Here is a 21,521-nt window from a genome sequence, read left to right on the forward strand (position 1 = left end):
TCATAATTTACACGTCCTTTATTTCGTGGAAGGAATTTCAGTTTAGCAAAAGTGTGTAAAAGTTCTTGAAGCAGCGAATAATTAAAAGCACATGATTCCTGTGAGTCCAGATTCTCAACCTGCCGCAGTGTAAAATATCACAAGATTAAAGGAGACATCAAAGGACTGGCAGCTGTCAGTCAACAGCAGCGTCCAATCAGCCCCCCCCCCCCCCCCCCCACACACACACACACACACACACGGTGTCAGTTGAGCCAGTCCAAATCTTTATCGTCCTCATCGTCACCGAAGAGCGGGGTGGGGGGGGGGCGCCCCTTCAGGCTCTGGACACAGGAGAGGAAGACAAGATGACGTCAGACAGCGAGAAGGATGCAACGCGAACACGAGGAGAAGGGAGGCGGCCTTCCTCACCAGCTCATCCTCCTCTTCCTCCTGGGTGGGGGCTGCAGGGGCTTTGGCAAGAGGGGTGGGGTGGAAGAACGGCTCCTCTCCTGGCTCCTCTCCTGGCTCCTCTCCTGGCTCCTCTCCTGGTTCCTTTCCTATTGTCCCAGTCGGGCTGAGAGAGCAGCCGAAAAAGGGAGGGTAGACAGGAAGTTAGTGGATAAGACTCTCTGCTATAGGTCAGATGTTATGAGTGAAGTATAGGCCCCGCCCCCATGACATCACACCTCCTGTGATGGAGAGGTGAGGCAGTGAGGAGGTGGACCACACGGCCCACTGGGCCCGGTCTACAGACCCAGGTACCACGGGACTCACCTGGAGCCTGGCGGTGGAGGTGGGTTGGCTGGGGGTCCAAAGGCCGTCTGAGAGGCCCCGCCTCCTCCGGGCTCTGAACCAGCTTCCTGTCCATCCTGCAGCCCGCTGGGCTTCTGCTCCGTAGAGAGTCCAGGGTCACCTGCCGTCTCCTGGTCTACCCCAGTAGGGGTCTCCTGGTCTACCCCAGACCCTTCTGTCTCCTGGTCTACCCCAGACCCTTCTGTCTTCTGGTCTACCCCAGTAGGGGTCTCCTGGTCTACCCTAGTAGGTTTCTCCTGGTCTACCCCAGACCCTTCCGTCTCCTGGTCTACCCCAGTAGGGGTCTCCTGGTCTACCCCAGTAGGGGTCTCCTGGCCTACCCCAGACCCTTCTGTCTCCTGGTCTACCCCAGTAGGGGTCTCCTGGTCTACCCCAGTAGGGGTCTCCTGGTCTACCCCAGACCCTTCTGTCTCCTGGTCTCCTGGTCTCTTGAGGTCTCTTTGTGTGTCGGAGCCGGTCTCTGCTGCTCCTCCCTGATCCCTCTGGACCTCAGGGACTTGGTGAGACCCTTCAGCGTCCACCTTCTGTACGGCCTCATGTCTTTGTGTTACATCGTCACTTTCCTCCTCTTCCTCTTCCTCTCCTCCTCCTCCTCCTCCTCCTCCTCCTCCTCCTCCCTCGGTCTCGTCTGGCCTCCAAGAAGCTGCAGGGTCACGTTCTGGAAGGTAAAGAGAGGAAATGGCAAACACGTGGTCCGTGCCGGCGGACCCCGTGTGAGGGACACTTGGTCTCTCCCTCTGACCTTGATGGTGGTGACGATGACCTCCAGCACCGCCCGGCCGCTGTAGGACTCATCCAGGTCAAACTCCCCCCGCAGAGAATGGAACACTCCGTTCATCACACGCTTCACCTGGAGTCACAGGAGGAGTCACACGAGGAGTCACACGAGGAGTCACAGGAGGAGTCACAGGAGGAGTCACACGAGGAGTCACACGAGGAGTCACAGGAGGAGTCACACGAGGAGTCACACGAGGAGTCACACGAGGAGTCACAGGAGGAGTCACACGAGGAGTCACACGAGGAGTCACAGGAGGAGTCACACGAGGAGTCACAGGAGGAGTCACAGGAGGAGTCACAGGAGGAGTCACACGAGGAGTCACAGGAGGAGTCACACGAGGAGTCACACGAGGAGTCACACGAGGAGTCACAGGAGGAGTCACACGAGGAGTCACAGGAGTCACACAGGAGTCTGGGAGGAGTCACAGGAGGAGTCACACGAGGAGTCACAGGAGTCACACGAGAGTCTGCAGTCACAGTCACAGGAGTCACACAGGTCACACGAGAGTCACACGGAGTCACAGGAGTCACACGAGGAGTCACAGGAGGAGTCACGAGGAGTCACAGGAGGTCACACGAGAGTCACAGTCTGAGGAGTCACACGAGAGTCACAGGAGGAGGAGTCACACGAGGAGTCACAGGAGGTCTGAGTCACGAGGAGTCACAGGAGGAGTCACAGGAGGAGTCACACGAGGAGTCACACGAGGAGTCACACGAGGAGTCACAGGAGGAGTCTAAAGCACACTTTCTGAAACTGGTCACACAAGGAGTGTTCCTTCTGCAAGACAAGCACTTCCTGCTGCAAGACAAACACTTCCTGCTACTATACATGCACTTCCTGCTGCAAGACACGCACTTCTGGCTACTATACATGCACTTCCTTGAATGTATTTTAACTCTAAATCTGTCCTTCTGTACACATTACATCTATTGCATCTGTCCATCCTAGGAGAGGGATCCTCCTCTGTTGCTCTCCTCCAGGTTTCTTCCTTTTTCCCTGAAGGGTTATTTGGGAGTTTTTCCTGGTCCGATGTGAGGTTTTGGGGCAGGGATGTCTATGTGTACAGATTGTAAAGCACTCCGAGACAAATTTGTAATTTGTGAAATTGGGCTATACAAATAAACTGAATTGAATTGAATTGAACTTCCTGCTGCAAGACATGTACTTCCTGCTTCAAGACATGCACTTCCTGCTGCAAGACATGCACTTCCTGCTGCAAGACAAACACTTCCTGCTGTAAGCCAAACACTTCCTGCTGCAAGACATGCACTTCCTGCTGCAAGACAAACACTTCCTGCTGCAAGACAAGCACTTCCTGCTGCAAGACAAACACTTCCTGCTGCAAGACAGACACTTCCTGCTACTATACATGCACTTCCTGCTGCAAGACAAGCACTTCATGCTGGAAGACATGCACTTCCTGCTGGAAGACATGCACTTCCTGCTGCAAAACATATACTTCCTGCTACAAGACGAGCACTTCCTGCTCGACACTCAGCTTCAGTTCTAAAGCACACTTTCTGAAACTCGGCTCAATGCATCACTTGTGTTGACATGAAACACACTGCTGAGCGTACATTTCCCATGATGCACTCTGCCTCCTGTACGAGGCTGTGGTCACACACCTCTGCCGTGGCGTCTCCTGAGGTCTCCTCCTCCTCCTCCTCCTCCTCCTCCCTCAGCTTCCTCTCCAGTTCAGCCACTCGTCTGTCCTGCTGCTCCCTCACAGCTGATCCCTCACGCTCCAACGCCGCGTACTGGAGGAGGAGAGAGTGTGTTAGAGTGTGTGAGAGTGTGTGAGAGAGAGTGTGTGTGTGTGTGAGAGTGTGTGAGTGAGAGTGTGTGTGTGTGTGTCCTACCCTCTCCTGGAGGACCTGTAGCTCCTCCCCTTTCTGTTGCAGCATGGTCTGTTCTTCTAGATCTCTGGACCGCTTCAGAACAGAGAACTGCAGAGACATGACACGGTCACATTAAAAAAAACATATATATATATATATATATATAATTATTATTATTATATATTAGTGCTGTGAAAAATAACACGTTTACGCATTATGATTAAATTACAGGATTAATTAGTTTGTTTTTTTAACGCATGCGCAGAATGAGCTTCCTCTTCAAGCTGAACTCTGTCCGCTCTCATGCAGACGTCGGTTCATCCTAACGATCCTTCCGCAGGTTCACCTCCGGAAACCTGGTTACGACTTTTCCTTCCTGTAGATCAGGGTCTCAACGCGTCGACCTGCCAGTCGATCGCGGCGTAGTGTTGTAGAGCGCACGGCATTTAAAACAATGGCCCCCTGAGATGCTCTCTAGAGACGTCTTTGTTCTCGTATTAAACTAAAGGTCTGTTGCTGGTCGTCTCTACAGCAGCGTGTCACTCTGGCTCTACGGGTCGCGTTAACACTTCTCGGCTCTCCGTCTCGCGCGCCGCAGAGCTGTGTGTGTGTGTGTGTGTGTGTGTCTGTGTGTGTGTGTGTGTGTGTGTCTGTGTGGCGCATCAGGACGGAGCAAAACAAAGGTCACCCCCCCGGAACCCAAAGTCTTTGTTTCCCGGTCGCTGCCCGGCGGCTCATGGGAGTAACGCCGCCGGATCGCTAGTCGGCATCGTTTATGGGCGGAACTACGACCATCTGATCGTCTTCCAACCAGTGGCGGTTCGTCCATAGGGGGCGCTAGGGCGCCGCCCCTCTTAAAATTTGGAGATGAAAAAAAAAGAAGAAAAAAAAAAGATTGTCAAAAAACATTATATGCCAAATCATTTAAATAGCAAATATACCGTGTTGACACGCTAAATGTGTGTGGGAGACCGTCAGCCTGTCAACAACCACTTCAGTTAATGTGAAAAAATATAATATATCGCCATTATCACGGAGAGAAGCCCCTCCCCTTTTCGGCGCTGGTCTACGATGTGTGTACGGCATTGATACAACATTTCAGTCGTTTTTGTGACCGGCTTCACATTGGCGGATGAAACCGAATCTTGGGCGCACAAATGCGCACGATTATTATTGGGCAGATCAGAGACCCGTATGTTCCCTCCGCCCATAGAGCAGTGTTGCCAGGTCCGCGGTTTCCTGCGGAATCGAGCCACTTTTGAAGTGTTGCGGGTTGAATTTTTGTCCTTGGTTCGGTAGACCTATTTTGCATGCAAATTACATGAATATCTTTAAATAAAATCCATATTTTAAATGAAATAATGTATTCATACCCAAATCCTACCAAACTGACTCAAGATCAGCACATACACATTTTATTTATGATAATATACTGTATCTAATTACACAAGGCCATTTTAGGACAAGGGAAATAACTGTTTAGGAAAACTGCTTTTAATGCTGGCAAACTAAACATATGTTGTTACTTTGTAGATATTACAATACATTTGGCAATGATAGCAATGCTGTTGGACTTTAAAAGCAGTGCATATGGTTTACGGGCATATTTTGAGTTCTGATATTGGGCTGGTTTTTGGGCTGGTTGTGTCACACAGACCTGGCAACCCTGCTGCCCAGAGCTCCCCATAGTCTGTGAGCAACATAGCTAGCAGAAGCTTTATGTTAGCATGGCGTCGGCGACTGAAAACTCTGGTATCTCTACACCAAACACCTTTCAATCGACGGTCAGATATTGACAAGAAGAGGCTGAAAGAGTTGGGACCAACATCGGATTTAAAATTGTGCAGCAAAGCGCTGACTGCGGGAGGGCGTACACCGGAGGTGCTCCTCAAGCCTATATGCTAACGGAGCTGGTTAGCTAATGCTCCATGAGGAATTCGTTTTTGTTTCCCTGTCTGTTTCCAAAGTCCTGGGGCGGCAACTCTCTGGACTACAGCGGGGTGAGGGATCTACAGAGCTTCAGACAAGTGGAAAGCACAAATCTTGCATGATTATCTAGCTAAGAACATGGAGCTAACTCGCTAACAGCATGAAGCTAACCCTGTTTGCAGACCGAACTGGCATCGAAAACACAACCAAGAAGTTCTGAAAAACAGACACATTCCCTCCAGAATAATGAAACATGCTGGTTACAGACATGATTGACTTTAACCAGAGTTATTGAGAAGTTTGACCACTTTAAAGAGAGGCTACTTTTCTTTACATATAGTGGGTCTACTCTGTCAAACAGTTAGAAATGCACTCTGTCATTTCTTGTTTTCAATGTATTGTATTTTATTTTTGTTTGTTGTTCAACGATATTATTGAGTGTTTGTGAATTTTATTTTAATGAGCTATTTTTATTTGGCGTTATTTTTAAAAATCTGTTTCCTCTGATTGCTTTCCATCTGTTGCACTTCCTGCTCCTGAGTCCGTCTTTCCGTCACAATGGTTTTATATTGCCGAGGGTGAGTTGAGTGAAAAACGATTTTGCACTATTTTGGCTATATTCTTGAATAAAAATGAACCGTTCATGTTACATACAGTAATGGAATGTTAATACGATCCCGGCGTCCAGCTGTCGTGTCATTTAGACTGTCAAAATATACGTTTGGTGGGGGTTTCATTGAGCCACTTTCTAGCTCATGTAGTTATTTTGTCCATTAGGGTCTCTGTTTTCCCCTTGTATGTTACATGTCATGGTTTTTGATGAGAATTGTTATTATTTAGATTTAATGTGGTCCTGTCTTCCATGGACAATGTTTTTTTATTGCTGAGGGAAGTGGAAGTGCAGAGACAAATCAGAAGGCAAATGTGTGTGTTCTGTTGTCTTCTGCAGAATAAATAAGTGCTGGGAAAATCCACCATCTGAGCCGACTTCTTCCATGCCCGTTCCACATCAGTTACATCTGCTCTGAACCTCTTTCATGTGAGGGTGAAACTCTTTTATTTTGCAAACCTCTGAAACCCAACCCAATGTTCCTTAAAGCTGCTCTGAACCTCTCATGTTAAAGTCACAGTGTGTTGATAGTTGTTGTTGGACCGTGTTGAGCACGCTGTGTTCTTGAAATAAAGCTTTGTTTTTTACAATATTCTACTCAAAACCTCTCTTCTTCTCATTGTTGAGTGATATTTAAACCACGTCGCCCAACTGCGCCCCCCCCAAAAAAAATGTCACCAGCCGCCACTGCTTCCAACATCCGACTTTCGTTCTTGATTAATGAAACATTCTTGACCAACGCTTTCGCTTCGTCCATCTGGCGCCGGTCCAAGAGTTTCACCTCCAGCGGCTCAATAGAATGTCCCCACCCCTTTCATCACGGCCCAGTTCATGAAGAAACCCACACAGTCAGTTTGCCTCAGCAGCTGCTAGAGGAAGACTAGAGGCCTTTAGATTGTATCATGGTGGAGTTAATGGTCAAATGTTCTGTTAAAACATTCTGTTTAGGATGAAGATATATTAATGTTCCATATGGACGAGAACTGATAAATAACTGCTGAGTTGCAGCACCATTGTTTTTTGTTTATGAATAAAAAAAGAATGTATAAATGTATATATCCGTCTTTTGTCATGAATCTTTATGTTCTCACAAAAATATACAGAGAATATCGGTAATATGTGATTAATCATGATTAATCCACAGAAACCTGTGATTAATTTGATTACAATTTGTAATCATTTCACAGCCCTATTATATATATTATAATAATATATATAATTATAATATATAAATATTCTTATAATATATATATATATAATAATATTATATATTCTTATAATATATATATATTATAATAATATATATATATATTATTCTTATTATAATATATATATATATATAAGTTGTGTTCAAGGGCTTTAAAAGTCTAATCTGCGGTACATGTAAACAACTGGTCTCCTGGGCTCCGTGGAGCTGGTCTACCTTCTCCTGCAGCTGGTCCAGCTGGTCCTGCAGAGCCTCTCTGGACTCCGTCAGCTCCGCCAGCTGCCGGCCGTGCTGCTCCTTCGCCGAGGACAACGTCTGCTCGCACCTCCTGCTCCACTCCTCCTGCAGCTCCTCCTGCAGCTGAGACAACTGACACGGCCGGGAACATTAGCATGAAGCCACGAGTACGGCCCCTCCACAGAGCCCTGTGGGCGACAGTGGTGAGTGGTGGTTCTGCTGCCCCTGTGGACTAAAGTGGTAGTGGTGGTTCTGATGTCCCCTGTGGACTAAAGTGGTAGTGTTGGTTCTGGTGCCCCTGTGGACTAAAGTGGTAGTGTTGGTTCTGCTGCCCCTGTGGACTAAAGAGGTACTGTTGGTTCTGCCCCCTGTGGTCTAAAGTGGTAGTGTTGGTTCTGCTGCCCCCTGTGGTCTAAAGTGGTAGTGTTGGTTCTGCTGCCCCCTGTGGACTAAAGTGGTAGTGTTGGTTCTGCCCCCTGTGGACTAAAGTGGTAGTGTTGGTTCTGCCCCCTGTGGTCTAAAGTGGTAGTGTTGGTTCTGCTGCCCCCTGTGGTCTAAAGTGGTAGTGTTGGTTCTGCTGCCCCCTGTGGACTAAAGTGGTAGTGGTGGTTCTGCTGCCCCCTGTGGACTAAAGTGGTAGTGTTCTGCTGCCTGTGGACTAAAGTGGTCTGTTGGTTCTGCTGCCCCTGTGGGACTAAAGTGGTATCTTCTCATTGTTGCTGCTTCCAACATCCGACTTGATTAATGAAACATTCATCTGGCGCCATCACGGCCCAGTTCATGAAGAAACCCACAGTCAGTTTGCAGCTGCTAGAGGAAGACTAGAGGCCTTTAGATTGTATCATGGTGGAGTTCATGGTTGACAAACAAGAGGAACATGCTCTGTTTAAACATTCTGTTTAGGATGAAGATGTATTAATGTTCCATATGGACGAGAACTGATAAATAACTGCTGAGTTGCAGCACCATTGTTTTTTGTTTATGAATAAAAAAAGAATGTATAAATGTATATATCCGTCTTTTGTCATGAATCTTTATGTTCTCACAAAAATATACAGAGAATATCGGTAATATGTGATTAATCATGATTAATCCACAGAAACCTGTGATTAATTTGATTACAATTTGTAATCATTTCACAGCCCTATTATATATATTATAATAATATATATAATTATAATATATATAAATATTCTTATAATATATATATATATAATAATATTATATATTCTTATAATATATATATATTATAATAATATATATATATATTATTCTTATTATAATATATATAAATTGTGTTCAAGGGCTTTAAAAGTCTAATCTGCGGTACATGTAAACAACTGGTCTCCTGGGCTCCGTGGAGCTGGTCTACCTTCTCCTGCAGCTGGTCCAGCTGGTCCTGCAGAGCCTCTCTGGACTCCGTCAGCTCCGCCAGCTGCCGGCCGTGCTGCTCCTTCGCCGAGGACAACGTCTGCTCGCACCTCCTGCTCCACTCCTCCTGCAGCTCCTCCTGCAGCTGAGACAACTGACACGGCCGGGAACGTTAGCATGAAGCACGAGGTACGGCCCCTCCACAGAGCCCTGTGGACGACAGTGGTAGTGGTGGTTCTGCTGCCCCCTGTGGACTAAAGTGGTAGTGGTGGTTCTGCTGCCCCCTGTGGACTAAAGTGGTAGTGTTGGTTCTGTTGCCCCCTGTGGACTAAAGTGGTAGTGGTGGTTCTGCTGCCCCCTGTGGACTAAAGTGGTAGTGTTGGTTCTGCCCCCTGTGGTCTAAAGTGGTAGTGTTGGTTCTGCTGCCCCCTGTGGTCTAAAGTGGTAGTGTTGGTTCTGCTGCCCCCTGTGGACTAAAGTGGTAGTGTTGGTTCTGCCCCCTGTGGACTAAAGTGGTAGTGTTGGTTCTGCCCCCTGTGGACTAAAGTGGTAGTGTTGGTTCTGCTGCCCCCTGTGGACTAAAGTGGTAGTGTTGGTTCTGCCCCCTGTGGTCTAAAGTGGTAGTGTTGGTTCTGCTGCCCCCTGTGGTCTAAAGTGGTAGTGTTGGTTCTGCTGCCCCCTGTGGACTAAAGTGGTAGTGGTGGTTCTGCTGCCCCCTGTGGACTAAAGTGGTAGTGTTGGTTCTGCTGCCCCCTGTGGACTAAAGTGGTAGTGTTGGTTCTGCCCCCTGTGGACTAAAGTGGTAGTGTTGGTTCTGCTGCCCCCTGTGGACTAAAGTGGTAGTGTTGGTTCTGCCCCCTGTGGACTAAAGTGGTAGTGTTGGTTCTGCTGCCCCCTGTGGACTAAAGTGGTAGTGTTGGTTCTGCCCCCTCCCTCCCCTCCAGTGGCCTGGGTCTCCAGAAGTATAGTGTTGGTTTTGGAGGAGACCCCGCTGGAGTCCGAGCTGAATGAGGTTCTGGTGAATCTGCATGATTTCATCTGGTTTAATCAGAATCTGACCCGGTGGCCCCCGAATAATTCTAAAGAAACAGACCGTCTTCTCTCTGATGGTCTGCTTCCTGACATCGAGAACCAGGACTACACTCAGACTGGTTCAAGACCAGTTCAGAGTCCCTCACGAGAAGGTTAACTGATACAGAATGTGTTTAACTCGTAGAGAAGACCAGATGCAGGTGTGTGAACACATTCCTACAGTGTTCCACCTGTTGAGATGCGGCGCTGTCCGTGCTGGTCCTGGCGTTGCGGAGTTGAGCTCGGAGGTTGTCCGCCTCCTGCTGGCTGCTCCTCCGGAGCTCCTCCACCTCCTCGTCCCGACGCTGACGCTCAGCCTGCCACTTGTTCTTCCTCTCAGAGGAGGTCTTCAAGGAAGGAGAACCGACTGTTAGTCAACGCTAAAATAACAAGTACTTCACATTGTGTTCGTCACCATGTTGTCTCCTTGTGGACTAAAGTGGTAGTGTTGGTTCTGCTGCCCCCTGTGGACTAAAGTGGTAGTGGTGGTTCTGGTGCCCGCTGTGGACTAAAGTGGTAGTGTTGGTTCTGGTGCCCCCTGTGGACTAAAGTGGTAGGTTGGTTCTGCTGCCCCCTGTGGACTAAAGTGGTAGTGTTGGTTCTGCTGCCCCCTGTGGACTAAAGTGGTAGTGTTGGTTCTGGTGCCCCCTGTGGACTAAAGTGGTAGTGTTGGTTCTGGTGCCCCCTGTGGACTAAAGTGGTAGTGTTGGTTCTGGTGCCCCTTGTGGACTAAAGTGGTAGTGTTGGTTCTGCCCCCTGTGGTCTAAAGTGGTAGTGTTGGTTCTGGCGCCCCCTGTGGACTAAAGTGGTAGTGTTGGTTCTGGTGCCCCCTGTGGTCTAAAGTGGTAGTGTTGGTTCTGGCCCCCCTGTGGACTAAAGTGGTGGTGTTGGTTCTGCCCCTGTGGACTAAAGTGGTAGTGTTGGTTCTGGTGCCCCTGTGGACTAAAGTGGTAGTGTTGGTTCTGCTGCCCCTGTGGACTAAAGTGGTAGTGTTGGTTCTGCTGCCCCTGTGGACTAAAGTGGTAGTGTTGGTTCTGCTGCCCCTGTGGACTAAAGTGGTAGTGTTGGTTCTGGTGCCCCTGTGGTCTAAAGTGGTGGTGTTGGTTCTGCTGCCCCTGTGGACTAAAGTGGTGGTGTTGGTTCTGCTGCCCCTGTGGACTAAAGTGGTAGTGTTGGTTCTGCTGCCCCTGTGGACTAAAGTGGTAGTGTTGGTTCTGCTGCCCCTGTGGACTAAAGTGGTAGTGTTGGTTCTGCTGCCCCTGTGGACTAAAGTGGTAGTGTTGGTTCTGCTGCCCCTGTGGACTAAAGTGGTAGTGTTGGTTCTGGCGCCCCTGTGGACTAAAGTGGTGTTGGTTCTGGTGCCCCTGTGGTCTAAAGTGGTAGTGTTGGTTCTGCCCCTGTGGACTAAAGTGGTAGTGTTGGTTCTGCTGCCCCTGTGGACTAAAGTGGTAGTGTTGGTTCTGGTGCCCCTGTGGACTAAAGTGGTAGTGTTGGTTCTGCTGCCCCTGTGGACTAAAGTGGTAGTGTTGGTTCTGCTGCCCCTGTGGACTAAAGTGGTAGTGTTGGTTCTGCTGCCCCTGTGGACTAAAGTGGTAGTGTTGGTTCTGCTGCCCCTGTGGACTAAAGTGGTAGTGTTGGTTCTGCTGCCCCTGTGGACTAAAGTGGTAGTGTTGGTTCTGCTGCCCCTGTGGACTAAAGTGGTAGTGTTGGTTCTGCTGCCCCTGTGGACTAAAGTGGTAGTGTTGGTTCTGCTGCCCCTGTGGACTAAAGTGGTAGTGTTGGTTCTGCTGCCCCTGTGGACTAAAGTGGTAGTGTTGGTTCTGTGCCCCTGTGGACTAAAGTGGTAGTGTTGGTTCTGGTGCCCCTGTGGACTAAAGTGGTAGTGTTGGTTCTGCTGCCCCTGTGGACTAAAGTGGTAGTGTTGGTTCTGGTGCCCCTGTGGACTAAAGTGGTAGTGTTGGTTCTGCTGCCCCTGTGGACTAAAGTGGTAGTGTTGGTTCTGGTGCCCCTGTGGACCAAAGTGGTAGTGTTGGTTCTGTGCCCCTGTGGACTAAAGTGGTAGTGTTGGTTCTGGTGCCCCTGTGGACTAAAGTGGTAGTGTTGGTTCTGCTGCCCCTGTGGACTAAAGTGGTAGTGTTGGTTCTGGTGCCCCTGTGGACTAAAGTGGTAGTGTTGGTTCTGGTGCCCCTGTGGACTAAAGTGGTAGTGTTGGTTCTGGTGCCCCTGTGGACTAAAGTGGTAGTGTTGGTTCTGTGCCCCTGTGGACTAAAGTGGTAGTGTTGGTTCTGCTGCCCCTGTGGACTAAAGTGGTAGTGTTGGTTCTGCTGCCCCTGTGGACTAAAGTGGTAGTGTTGGTTCTGCTGCCCCTGTGGACTAAAGTGGTAGTGTTGGTTCTGCTGCCCCTGTGGACTAAAGTGGTAGTGTTGGTTCTGCTGCCCCTGTGGACTAAAGTGGTAGTGTTGGTTCTGCTGCCCCTGTGGACTAAAGTGGTAGTGTTGGTTCTGCCCCTGTGGACTAAAGTGGTAGTGTTGGTTCTGCTGCCCCTGTGGACTAAAGTGGTAGTGTTGGTTCTGCTGCCCCTGTGGACCAAAGTGGTAGTGTTGGTTCTGCTGCCCCTGTGGACTAAAGTGGTAGTGTTGGTTCTGCTGCCCCTGTGGACTAAAGTGGTAGTGTTGGATCTGCTGCACTCTGTGGACTAAAGTGGTAGTATTGGTTCTGGCTCCGCTGTGGACTAAAGTGGTAGTGTTGGTTCTGCTGCCCCCTGTGGACGAAAGTGGTAGTGTTGGTTCTGCCCCCTGTGGACTAAAGTGGTAGTGTTGGTTCTGCCCCCTGTGGACTAAAGTGGTAGTGTTGGTTCTGGCGCCCCCTGTGGACTAAAGTGGTAGTGTTGGTTCTGCTGCCCCCTGTGGACTAAAGTGGTAGTGTTGGTTCTGCTGCCCCCTGTGGACTAAAGTGGTAGTGTTGGTTCTGCCCCCTGTGGACTAAAGTGGTAGTGTTGGTTCTGCCCTGTGGACTAAAGTGGTAGTGTTGGTTCTGCTGCCCCCTGTGGACTAAAGTGGTAGTGTTGGTTCTGCTGCCCCCTGTGGACTAAAGTGGTAGTGTTGGTGCCCACCCTCTGAACATGGAGCAGACTCACTCGTTCTAGGTTCTCCTTATCAGCCTTCAGGTCCTGCACCTCCTCCTCCATGGTGTTTCCTCTCAGCTCCATCTCTTTGCGTCTTTGCTTCTCTAAGCGGTACCGAGTCTGAGTCCTCTCTGCAGCCTCCTTCAGCTCTGGGACGTATTAAATAATAATACTGGTGTTATCATAGACCAACATGCCTATGTGGAAGGACTCTAGGATGTGTAGAAGGACACTAGGATGTGTGGAAGGACTCTAGGATGTGTGGAAGGACTCTAGGATGTGTAGAAGGACACTAGGATGTGTGGAAGGACTCTAGGATGTGTGGAAGGACTCTAGGATGTGTAGAAGGACACTAGGATGTGTGGAAGGACCCTTATATGAACGCTCACCTTCCAGCTGTGCTTCCAGGCCGGCGGTGCGTTGGCGGTGCCTCTCGCCGTCCTGCAGCGCCGAGCTCAGCTGACTCTGCAGCGCCGACGCCGTCTGCTGCTGAGCGGCAGCTTCCAGCTGCAGCTGAGACATCTGGGCCGAGGACGAGGCCAGATCCTCCGTCAGGCGCACCTGAAGGAGACGCAGAAGGACAGGGGGGTGAGAAGAGGGGAGGGGCCAGAGGGCGGGACGACGTGACGGCCGAGATGAGGCTACTGGTGCTAGTGGGGTGAGCAGCATGAGCCTGTGGGAGGAACAGCGTCAGTGATGGCTGATGGGAAAGGAGCCAGAAGGAAGAACGTTAGTTTAAATGTCATCGAAGTATGATATGAGCAGGATGGGGTCAGATCTGGGTCAAACAGTTGATCCATATGAAGCCAGATCAGCTGACAATATGTCGCTCTGTTGCATCCAGAGAGTGAATTTGGAATCATTTGACGAGGTTGTCCTGTGATGTGGACCTTTTTCTGGTCACTGCAGGCCAGAAGAGAAGGTCTAAACCGTCAACGACAAACTGAGGTGTCTCAAAACCAGCACTGATTTGGAGCGCTTAGACCACTTCACTTTGTTGTTGTTTGTTCCCCTTCTCTTACTATTTGACCCCAATCTGTTAGCAGTACACAGAGAAAACAGGCTCACCTGGCCGCTGCCCAGGTCCCGAGGCAGAGCATGCTGAGAAAAGAGAGCAGTAGACGCTAGATGTTTCTCAGAGCAGCACTGCAGTGCAGATACAGACCGGACCATGAGCATCAGATGTGTAATAGGAAACAGAATCATTCAAGACATGTTAAGTGCATTCTTTAAGTGGAAGTCACATAAACGATGAAGCCTCGATGACCACCAACGTTAGTCACGGAGTTCCACAAGGTTCTGTGCTTGGGCCACTTTTATTTACCTTAAACATGCTTTCTTTGGGCAAAATTATCAGGAAACACTCAAAACTTTCATAGTTATGCAGATGAATGATACTCAATTATACTATATCTATTAATCCAGAGGAGACCAACCAGCTCACTAAACTTCAAGATGTCTTAAAGAAATAAAAAATGGATTACATGCAACTTCCTGATGTTAAACTCAGACAAAACTACCGTAAGGCACTTATAGTACCATATTACCCCACTAGAGAGCTTGTAGTACCATATTACCCCACTAGAGAGCTTGTAGTACCATATTACCCCACTAGAGAGCTTGTAGTACCATGTTACCCCACTAGAGAGCTTGTAGTACCATGTTACCCCACTAGAGAGCTTGTAGTACCATGTTACCCCACTAGAGAGCTTGTAGTACCATATTGCCCACTAGAGCTTGTAGTACCATGTTACCCCACTAGAGAGCTTGTAGTACCATGTTACCCCACTAGAGAGCTTGTAGTACCATGTTACCCCACTAGAGAGCTTGTAGTACCATGTTACCCCACTAGAGAGCTTGTAGTACCATGTTACCCCACTAGAGAGCTTGTGGTACCATATTACCCCACTAGAGAGCTTGTAGTACCATGTTTCCCCACTAGTGAGCTTGTGGTACCATGTTACCCCACTAGAGGCTTGTAGTACCATGTTACACCACTAGCTAGCTTGTAGTACCATGTTACCCAACTAGAGGGCTTGTAGTACCATGTTACCCCACTAGAGGGCTTGTAGTATCATGTTGCCCCACTAGAGAGCTTGTAGTACCATATTACCCCACTAGAGAGCTTGTAGTACCATATTACCCCACGAGAGAGCTTGTGGTACCATGTTACGCCACTAGAAAGCTTGTGGTACCATGTTACCCCACTAGAGAGCTTGTAGTACCATGTTACCCCACTAGAGAGCTTGTAGTACCATGTTACCCCACTAGAGAGCTTGTAGTACCATGTTACCCCACTAGAGGCTTGTAGTACCATGTTACCCCACTAGAGAGCTTGTAGTACCATGTTACCCCACTAGAGAGCTTGTAGTACCATGTTACCCCACTAGAGGCTTGTAGTACCATGTTACCCCACTAGAGAGCTTGTAGTACCATGTTACCCCACTAGAGAGCTTGTAGTACCATGTTACCCCACTAGAGAGCTTGTGGTACCATGTTACCCCACTAGAGAGCTTGTAGTACCATGTTACCCCACTAGAGAGCTTGTGGTACCATGTTACCCACTAGAGAGCTTGTAGTACCATGTTGCCCACTAGAGAGCTTGTAGTACCATGTTACCCCACTAGAGAGCTTGTGGTACCATGTTGCCCACTAGAGCTTGTAGTACCATGTTACCCCACTAGAGAGCTTGTAGTACCATGTTACCCCACTAGAGAGCTTGTAGTACCATGTTACCCCACTAGAGAGCTTGTTGCACCATGTTACCCCACTAGAGAGCTTGTAGTACCATGTTACCCCACTAGAGAGCTTGTAGTACCATGTTACCCCACTAGAGAGCTTGTAGTACCATGTTACCCCACTAGAGAGCTTGTGGTACCATGTTACCCCACTAGAGAGCTTGTAGTACCATGTTACCCCACTAGAGAGCTTGTAGTACCATGTTACCCCACTAGAGAGCTTGTAGTACCATATTGCCCACTAGAGAGCTTGTAGTACCATATTACCCCACTAGAGAGCTTGTAGTACCATGTTACCCCACTAGAGAGCTTGTAGTACCATGTTACCCCACTAGAGAGCTTGTAGTACCATGTTACCCCACTAGAGAGCTTGTAGTACCATGTTACCCCACTAGAGAGCTTGTAGTACCATGTTACCCCACTAGAGAGCTTGTAGTACCATGTTACCCCACTAGAGAGCTTGTAGTACCATGTTACCCCACTAGAGAGCTTATGGTACCATGTTACCCCACTAGAGAGCTTGTAGTACCATGTTATCCCACTAGAGAGCTTGAAGTACCATGTTACCCCACTAGAGAGCTTGTAGTACCATGTTACCCCACTAGAGAGCTTGTAGTACCATGTTACCCCACTAGAGAGCTTGTAGTACCATGTTACCCCACTAGAGAGCTTGTAGTACCATGTTACCCCACTAGAGAGCTTGTAGTACCATGTTACCCCACTAGAGAGCTTGTAGTACCATGTTACCCCACTAGAGAGCTTGTAGTACCATGTTACCCCACTAGAGAGCTTGTAGTACCATGTTACCCCACTAGAGACATTGTAGTACCTGTTACCCCACTAGAGAGCTTGTAGTACCATGTTACCCCACTAGAGAGCTTGTAGTACCATGTTACCCCACTAGAGAGCTTGTAGTACCATGTTACCCCACTAGAGAGCTTGTAGTACCATGTTACCCCACTAGAGAGCTTGTAGTACCATGTTACCCCACTAGAGAGCTTGTAGTACCATGTTACCCCACTAGAGAGCTTGTAGTACCATGTTACCCCACTGAGAGCTCGTAGTACCATGTTACCCCACTAGAGCTTGTAGTACCATGTTACCCCACTAGAGAGCTTGTAGTACCATGTTACCCCACTAGAGAGCTTGTAGTACCATGTTACCCCACTAGAGAGCTTGTAGTACCATGTTACCCCACTAGAGAGCTTGTAGTATCATGTTACCCCACTAGAGAGCTTGTAGTACCATGTTACCCCACTAGAGAGCTTGTAGTACCATGTTACCCCACTAGAGAGCTTGTAGTACCATGTTACCCCACTAGAGAGCTTGTAGTATCATGTTACCCCACTAGAGAGCTTGTAGTACCATGTTACCCCACTAGAGAGCTTGTAGTACCATGTTACCCCACTAGAGAGCTTGTAGTATCATGTTACCCCACTAGAGAGCTTGTAGTATCATGTTACCCCACTAGAGAGCTTGTAGTACCATGTTACCCCACTAGAGAGCTTGTAGTACCACATTACCCCACTAGAGAGCTTGTAGTACCATAATAAACCCGTATCTACTAGCTAACAGTGAGAGTAATGCTTGGAGCAGAGTTCCTCACCTTGTCCTGCTCAGCCTGCTGTAACCTGGCTTGGTTCTGTTCACTGGTGGACTTGAGGGAGTCGTTCCTCTGTTCCAGCAGCAGGTTACTCTGCTCCACATACCTGGACCACCACGACACAACCACAGTACATCCACCTCACACACAGGGACAACACTTCCCTGACACTCCCTTCAAGCTACACCCGTCAGAGGAGACATCACTCGGATAGAAATATGAATGTGTGAGATCACAGGAGAGATCTACCGAAGAGCTCCACGTTATGCTGCGTACGTCTCCAGTGGCAATTGAGGTAGGACGTGATGTCTTTCACTCACCTCTGGTTCTGGTTGATGAGCTCCCCGATTTTCCGGTTTTGCTCCTCAACGCGGGAGCTCTTCTCAAACACTTCCTTCTTTAGACATTCATTTTCCTAAAAACAAAAAGAGTGTTCAGACCACAGCGTGATGTCAGAACACCGGCAGTACGAGCGGCTCCAGAAGCGCCGTACCTGGACTATTCTCTGGATGCTGTGCATGATCATGGAGGTCTCCATTGACAGACTAGGGACCGCCATGGAGAGACTGCCCTGTCTCTGAAGGCCATCCATCTGGGGAGCAGACAGGAAGCAGATGGATCTCCCGAGAGGGTCTTGGTGCGGGAGGCCACTAAATCCTCCACACTGGTCCTTTAACGCCTCTTCGTCAACACACGCTCACACAGGGAGTTCATACCTTTGAGGTCAGTTGATCCACTTTATCTGCTACCTTTCCGACGGCCAACCGGATCTCTGTGTTGTGTTGTCGGGCTTCGGTCATCAAGAAGGACGTCACGTCACTGGAGCCTGAGAACAGATAACAGGGTTCGAGTCAAACTCAAAACGCTCACGGCTGAATCGTATATTAAGTGTCAAGAGTTTAGCATTTCACTCCACTGATCATAAGGGCTTCTTGTGATGGAAGGTGGTCTCTTACCCATGTACGGGGTGGTCTGTGGGGGGTAGACCTGCCCGACAGGCTGCAGCTGAGATGGAGCCACCGAGCTCTGTGTGTAGGCGTACGGCTATGAAACAAGGGGCACTGACGTCAACAGCTTGTCCAGGACGTGCTTACTAACGATCAGTACGACATGAGGGTCTCACCTGAAAGGCAGGCTGCGGGGCAGCAGTGCTCATGAAGGGCATTAAGGCGGAAGGTGCAGCAGTGTGAGGATACGGATACACTGCAGGAGAGAAATAACACAAATGAAGGGTTTCGCCAAGAAACTACAAAAGAGTCTGTCCACCACTCAAGGAAACCGTGTCTACTCCAGAGCTGGAGGAGGATGCACACATGACCCGGTGGAAGAGGGTTACCGTGGGCAGCGGTGGAGATCTGCAATGGCGATGGAGCCGCAGGCCGCTCCTTCACTCGGCCGCCACTGGAGTCCTGAGCTCAACCAATAGGGACACAGCGTCAGGAAAGACACCAGAGAGACATCGTCTAGGGGCACTGCAGCTACGGTGTCATGTGTGTAAAATGTGTATATATATGAAGGCTCAAGTTATGGCCAAAAGCATTTAGTGAGGTCACAGCGACCTTAAAATATGACCCCCAAAATCTAATTGGTTAACCCTCGAGTCCAAAAAGGGTGACAAGGCTTTAGGGCCTTCCTCACATATTGCTTTCACAAGTATGGACAAGCCGAGAATATATAACAAATATGGAATATTGCAAGTCAAATGTGCAGCCCCACCTCCAGCTCAGAGTCACTGGAGTCGGGCTGGCCGCCCCCCCCCGTCAAAAAGGGCAACATGGGCTGGCCCATCTTCGCCATGCGGGAGATCAGCTTGGCCTTCGTGGCATCTGGGTTCTAAAAGGTGGAAAGAAAAGATCTTCCGTGAACACAGCTGCGAAAGAACTGAACAGGATGAGTATCACGAGACGTTGTTAATGAGAGAAAAGGGGGCGGAGCTTACTGCCAGCTGTTCGCTGAGTGAGTTTGACTTTGCACGAAGCGGTGCTTCTCTGCAAAAGAAACAGAAACGAGATCATCTGGAGTGACACAAGAGGTCAAGCGGATGTCGTTAACTACTTCCTGAGGTGTAGCTCTCACGCTGGTCGCCCGGGGCCGGGGGTCCGCACCGGGGGCTCTGGGGCCAGCTTCTCCACACTAGGGGACTGGGAGGGAACCGGAGAGGGGGCAGCAGAGGTTCTGGAGCTGCCACCAACAGACCCGCTGTAAAACTTCACCTGAGGCACAAACAACCAAAAGCAGGAAAGACTTCAGGAAGGACTCGTTGCCAAGGTAACAAGGTCCCACCAGGAATATTCAGGTGCCATCAGAAGGACCAGGTGTAATGGCCCAGCACAAGAGAAGGAGGGTGTCACCCGTCTGAGCTCCGTTTCAAACACCAGGGTGCTGTGAGCCGGGACCCGGCCGGGGACTCCCGTGGACCCGTACGCCTGGTGGGGGGGGACGACCACGAGGCGACGGCCCGCCTTCTTCAAGCCGAGCATCCCTTCCTCCCAGCCCTGAGACACAGAGAGGACACAAAGAACAACGTGACTCCCGGATGGTCCGTATACTGACCACCATGTGGAGGCTTGAGGCCGATCAGCGTGAGGCGTTTCCTCCCGAGGACTTGTGATTGGGTAAAGTCCACTCAGACTCACCTGGATCACTTTTCCAGCTCCAATCTTCAGGCGCAGCAACTTGTCCTTCGTCTGGTTGGAGTCAAACATCTGCAACGGTTTGAGGGCTCAATGAGTCGACGCCACAGGAGATAGAAGGACTAGAGGGAGGAAGGAACGGTGGAGGTGTGGACCTGTCCGATGGCGTGGTCCTGCAGGAGCCAGCCCGTGTAGACCACCTCCACGGAGTCTCCGTGCTCCACCGCCTGGCCCTCACCCAGACTCAGATCCTGGACCACCGTGGCATCCAGGGAGGCCTCACTGTTCACTTTGGCCAAACACACCTGAGGCCCAGGAAGGAAGTCAACGTCAGGACTCCTGCGTACCTGAAGGTCGGTCCGGACCCTCGGGTGTTCACCTCTTTGCAGAAGTCCCGTGAAGCCTTGTCCGACTCAAACATCAGGGACCAGTTCTGCCTCTGCTCATCGTAGAAGCTGCAGTAGTTGTTTGGCTGTACCTGCAGGAGGGAAGGAGCATGTGATCAACGCATGGACCCCTTCCTGTCTCGCCCTGTCTTCCCGTCTGCTCCGTCACATACGAGCTGACCTCTGGAGGAATCCCTCGGGTCATGAACAAATTATCTATCTCCATGACGACAAACGCGTCGGACATTCTTCACGTCTGCGCTCACCGTGAAGACGAAGCCCAGGTGGATCTTGGCCGCGGCCACTTGCTTCTGTTGGCTCAGGTACAGCAGCAGCTTGTACTGCAGGAGGAAGAGGAGGAGGTGCATTATTCATGAAGATCACGAGTCACACCGATGATCCCAAACAAGCGACCGCTCGGCAAACCTCCGACCTCTTTAGTTGCGTGGTTGCCCAGCACGGCCGCGCCCAGCTTCCCCTGCTTCACGTACTGCCCGTTGATGCTGCGCAAGCACAGAAGACCCACAATGCATTTGGTTCCAGGTGATTTATGATCGACATCCACAGCTTTTAAGTTGAGGACTCTTGTGAGGCGTCAACCGTTGTAGCATTTAGGAAACACATCATTAAAAATAAGAAGTTCTGTCTGCTCACTATCTGAAGGTCTGGACCGCTGTGGCCAGCAACACCGCGGGAGCTGCAGGCGCCGGCTTCTGATTGGCTGCTACTGCAAACAGAAAGACACGTTTCAGTCCGAGCTCCTGAACGTGGAGCCACCGGCGTCTCGGTTCTGACGGTCTCACCCGGGTTGGAGCTCTTTCTGGGCTGTTTGGGCGCCGTGTACTGGAAGGACTCGTTGCCCTGACTGCCCGCCTGGTCCAGGCCGAACAGGGAGGCCAGCTTGGCCCTGCAGGGAGAGAAGAGCGTGAACATCGCCTACGTACTGCCAGGAAACGAGCCGCTCCGATGGCCTCGTGCCCCTCTGGGGGCTGTGGCTCGTGGGCGGAGGAACCACCAGGCCCCCGGTTCCATCCCCGCTCGGCCATTAGTTGCATATCAAAGTGCTGCAGAGGAACGTCCCCACGGGATCAATAAAGTGTACATTAATGTCTCCATCTCTGTCTCAGGGGTCACCGCTCATCTTAACCTGTGAAACCGCATGGATGAAAGCTACGTTAGCTCAACGACAATCGAGCTAACG

The 21,521-nt window shown here is 49.9% G+C and overlaps 1 protein-coding gene across 1 annotated transcript in view; it reads right to left on the minus strand.

Annotated features, from left to right (window-relative positions):
• LOC130196146 (FK506-binding protein 15-like) overlaps nt 1–21,521 on the minus strand; it is a 24,324-nt gene continuing 2,803 nt past the window's right edge. Inside the window, 30 exon segments of the mRNA XM_056418028.1 lie at nt 1–323; nt 412–556; nt 757–1,376; nt 1,379–1,453; nt 1,538–1,645; nt 3,199–3,330; nt 3,433–3,519; nt 8,767–8,919; nt 10,028–10,183; nt 12,973–13,109; nt 13,350–13,521; nt 14,029–14,061; nt 17,305–17,407; nt 17,622–17,716; nt 17,795–17,893; nt 18,018–18,127; nt 18,258–18,345; nt 18,425–18,504; nt 18,638–18,710; nt 19,018–19,134; nt 19,241–19,289; nt 19,378–19,514; nt 19,653–19,796; nt 19,938–20,006; nt 20,090–20,239; nt 20,314–20,412; nt 20,587–20,661; nt 20,754–20,823; nt 20,975–21,047; nt 21,124–21,227. Of these exon segments, the coding sequence (XP_056274003.1) occupies nt 246–323; nt 412–556; nt 757–1,376; nt 1,379–1,453; nt 1,538–1,645; nt 3,199–3,330; nt 3,433–3,519; nt 8,767–8,919; nt 10,028–10,183; nt 12,973–13,109; nt 13,350–13,521; nt 14,029–14,061; nt 17,305–17,407; nt 17,622–17,716; nt 17,795–17,893; nt 18,018–18,127; nt 18,258–18,345; nt 18,425–18,504; nt 18,638–18,710; nt 19,018–19,134; nt 19,241–19,289; nt 19,378–19,514; nt 19,653–19,796; nt 19,938–20,006; nt 20,090–20,239; nt 20,314–20,412; nt 20,587–20,661; nt 20,754–20,823; nt 20,975–21,047; nt 21,124–21,227 (3,631 nt within the window). The 3' untranslated portion in view covers nt 1–245.

This window comes from Pseudoliparis swirei, chromosome 7 (assembly GCF_029220125.1).
Source record: "Pseudoliparis swirei isolate HS2019 ecotype Mariana Trench chromosome 7, NWPU_hadal_v1, whole genome shotgun sequence".
In the NCBI taxonomy this organism is placed as follows: Eukaryota; Metazoa; Chordata; class Actinopteri; order Perciformes; family Liparidae; genus Pseudoliparis; species Pseudoliparis swirei.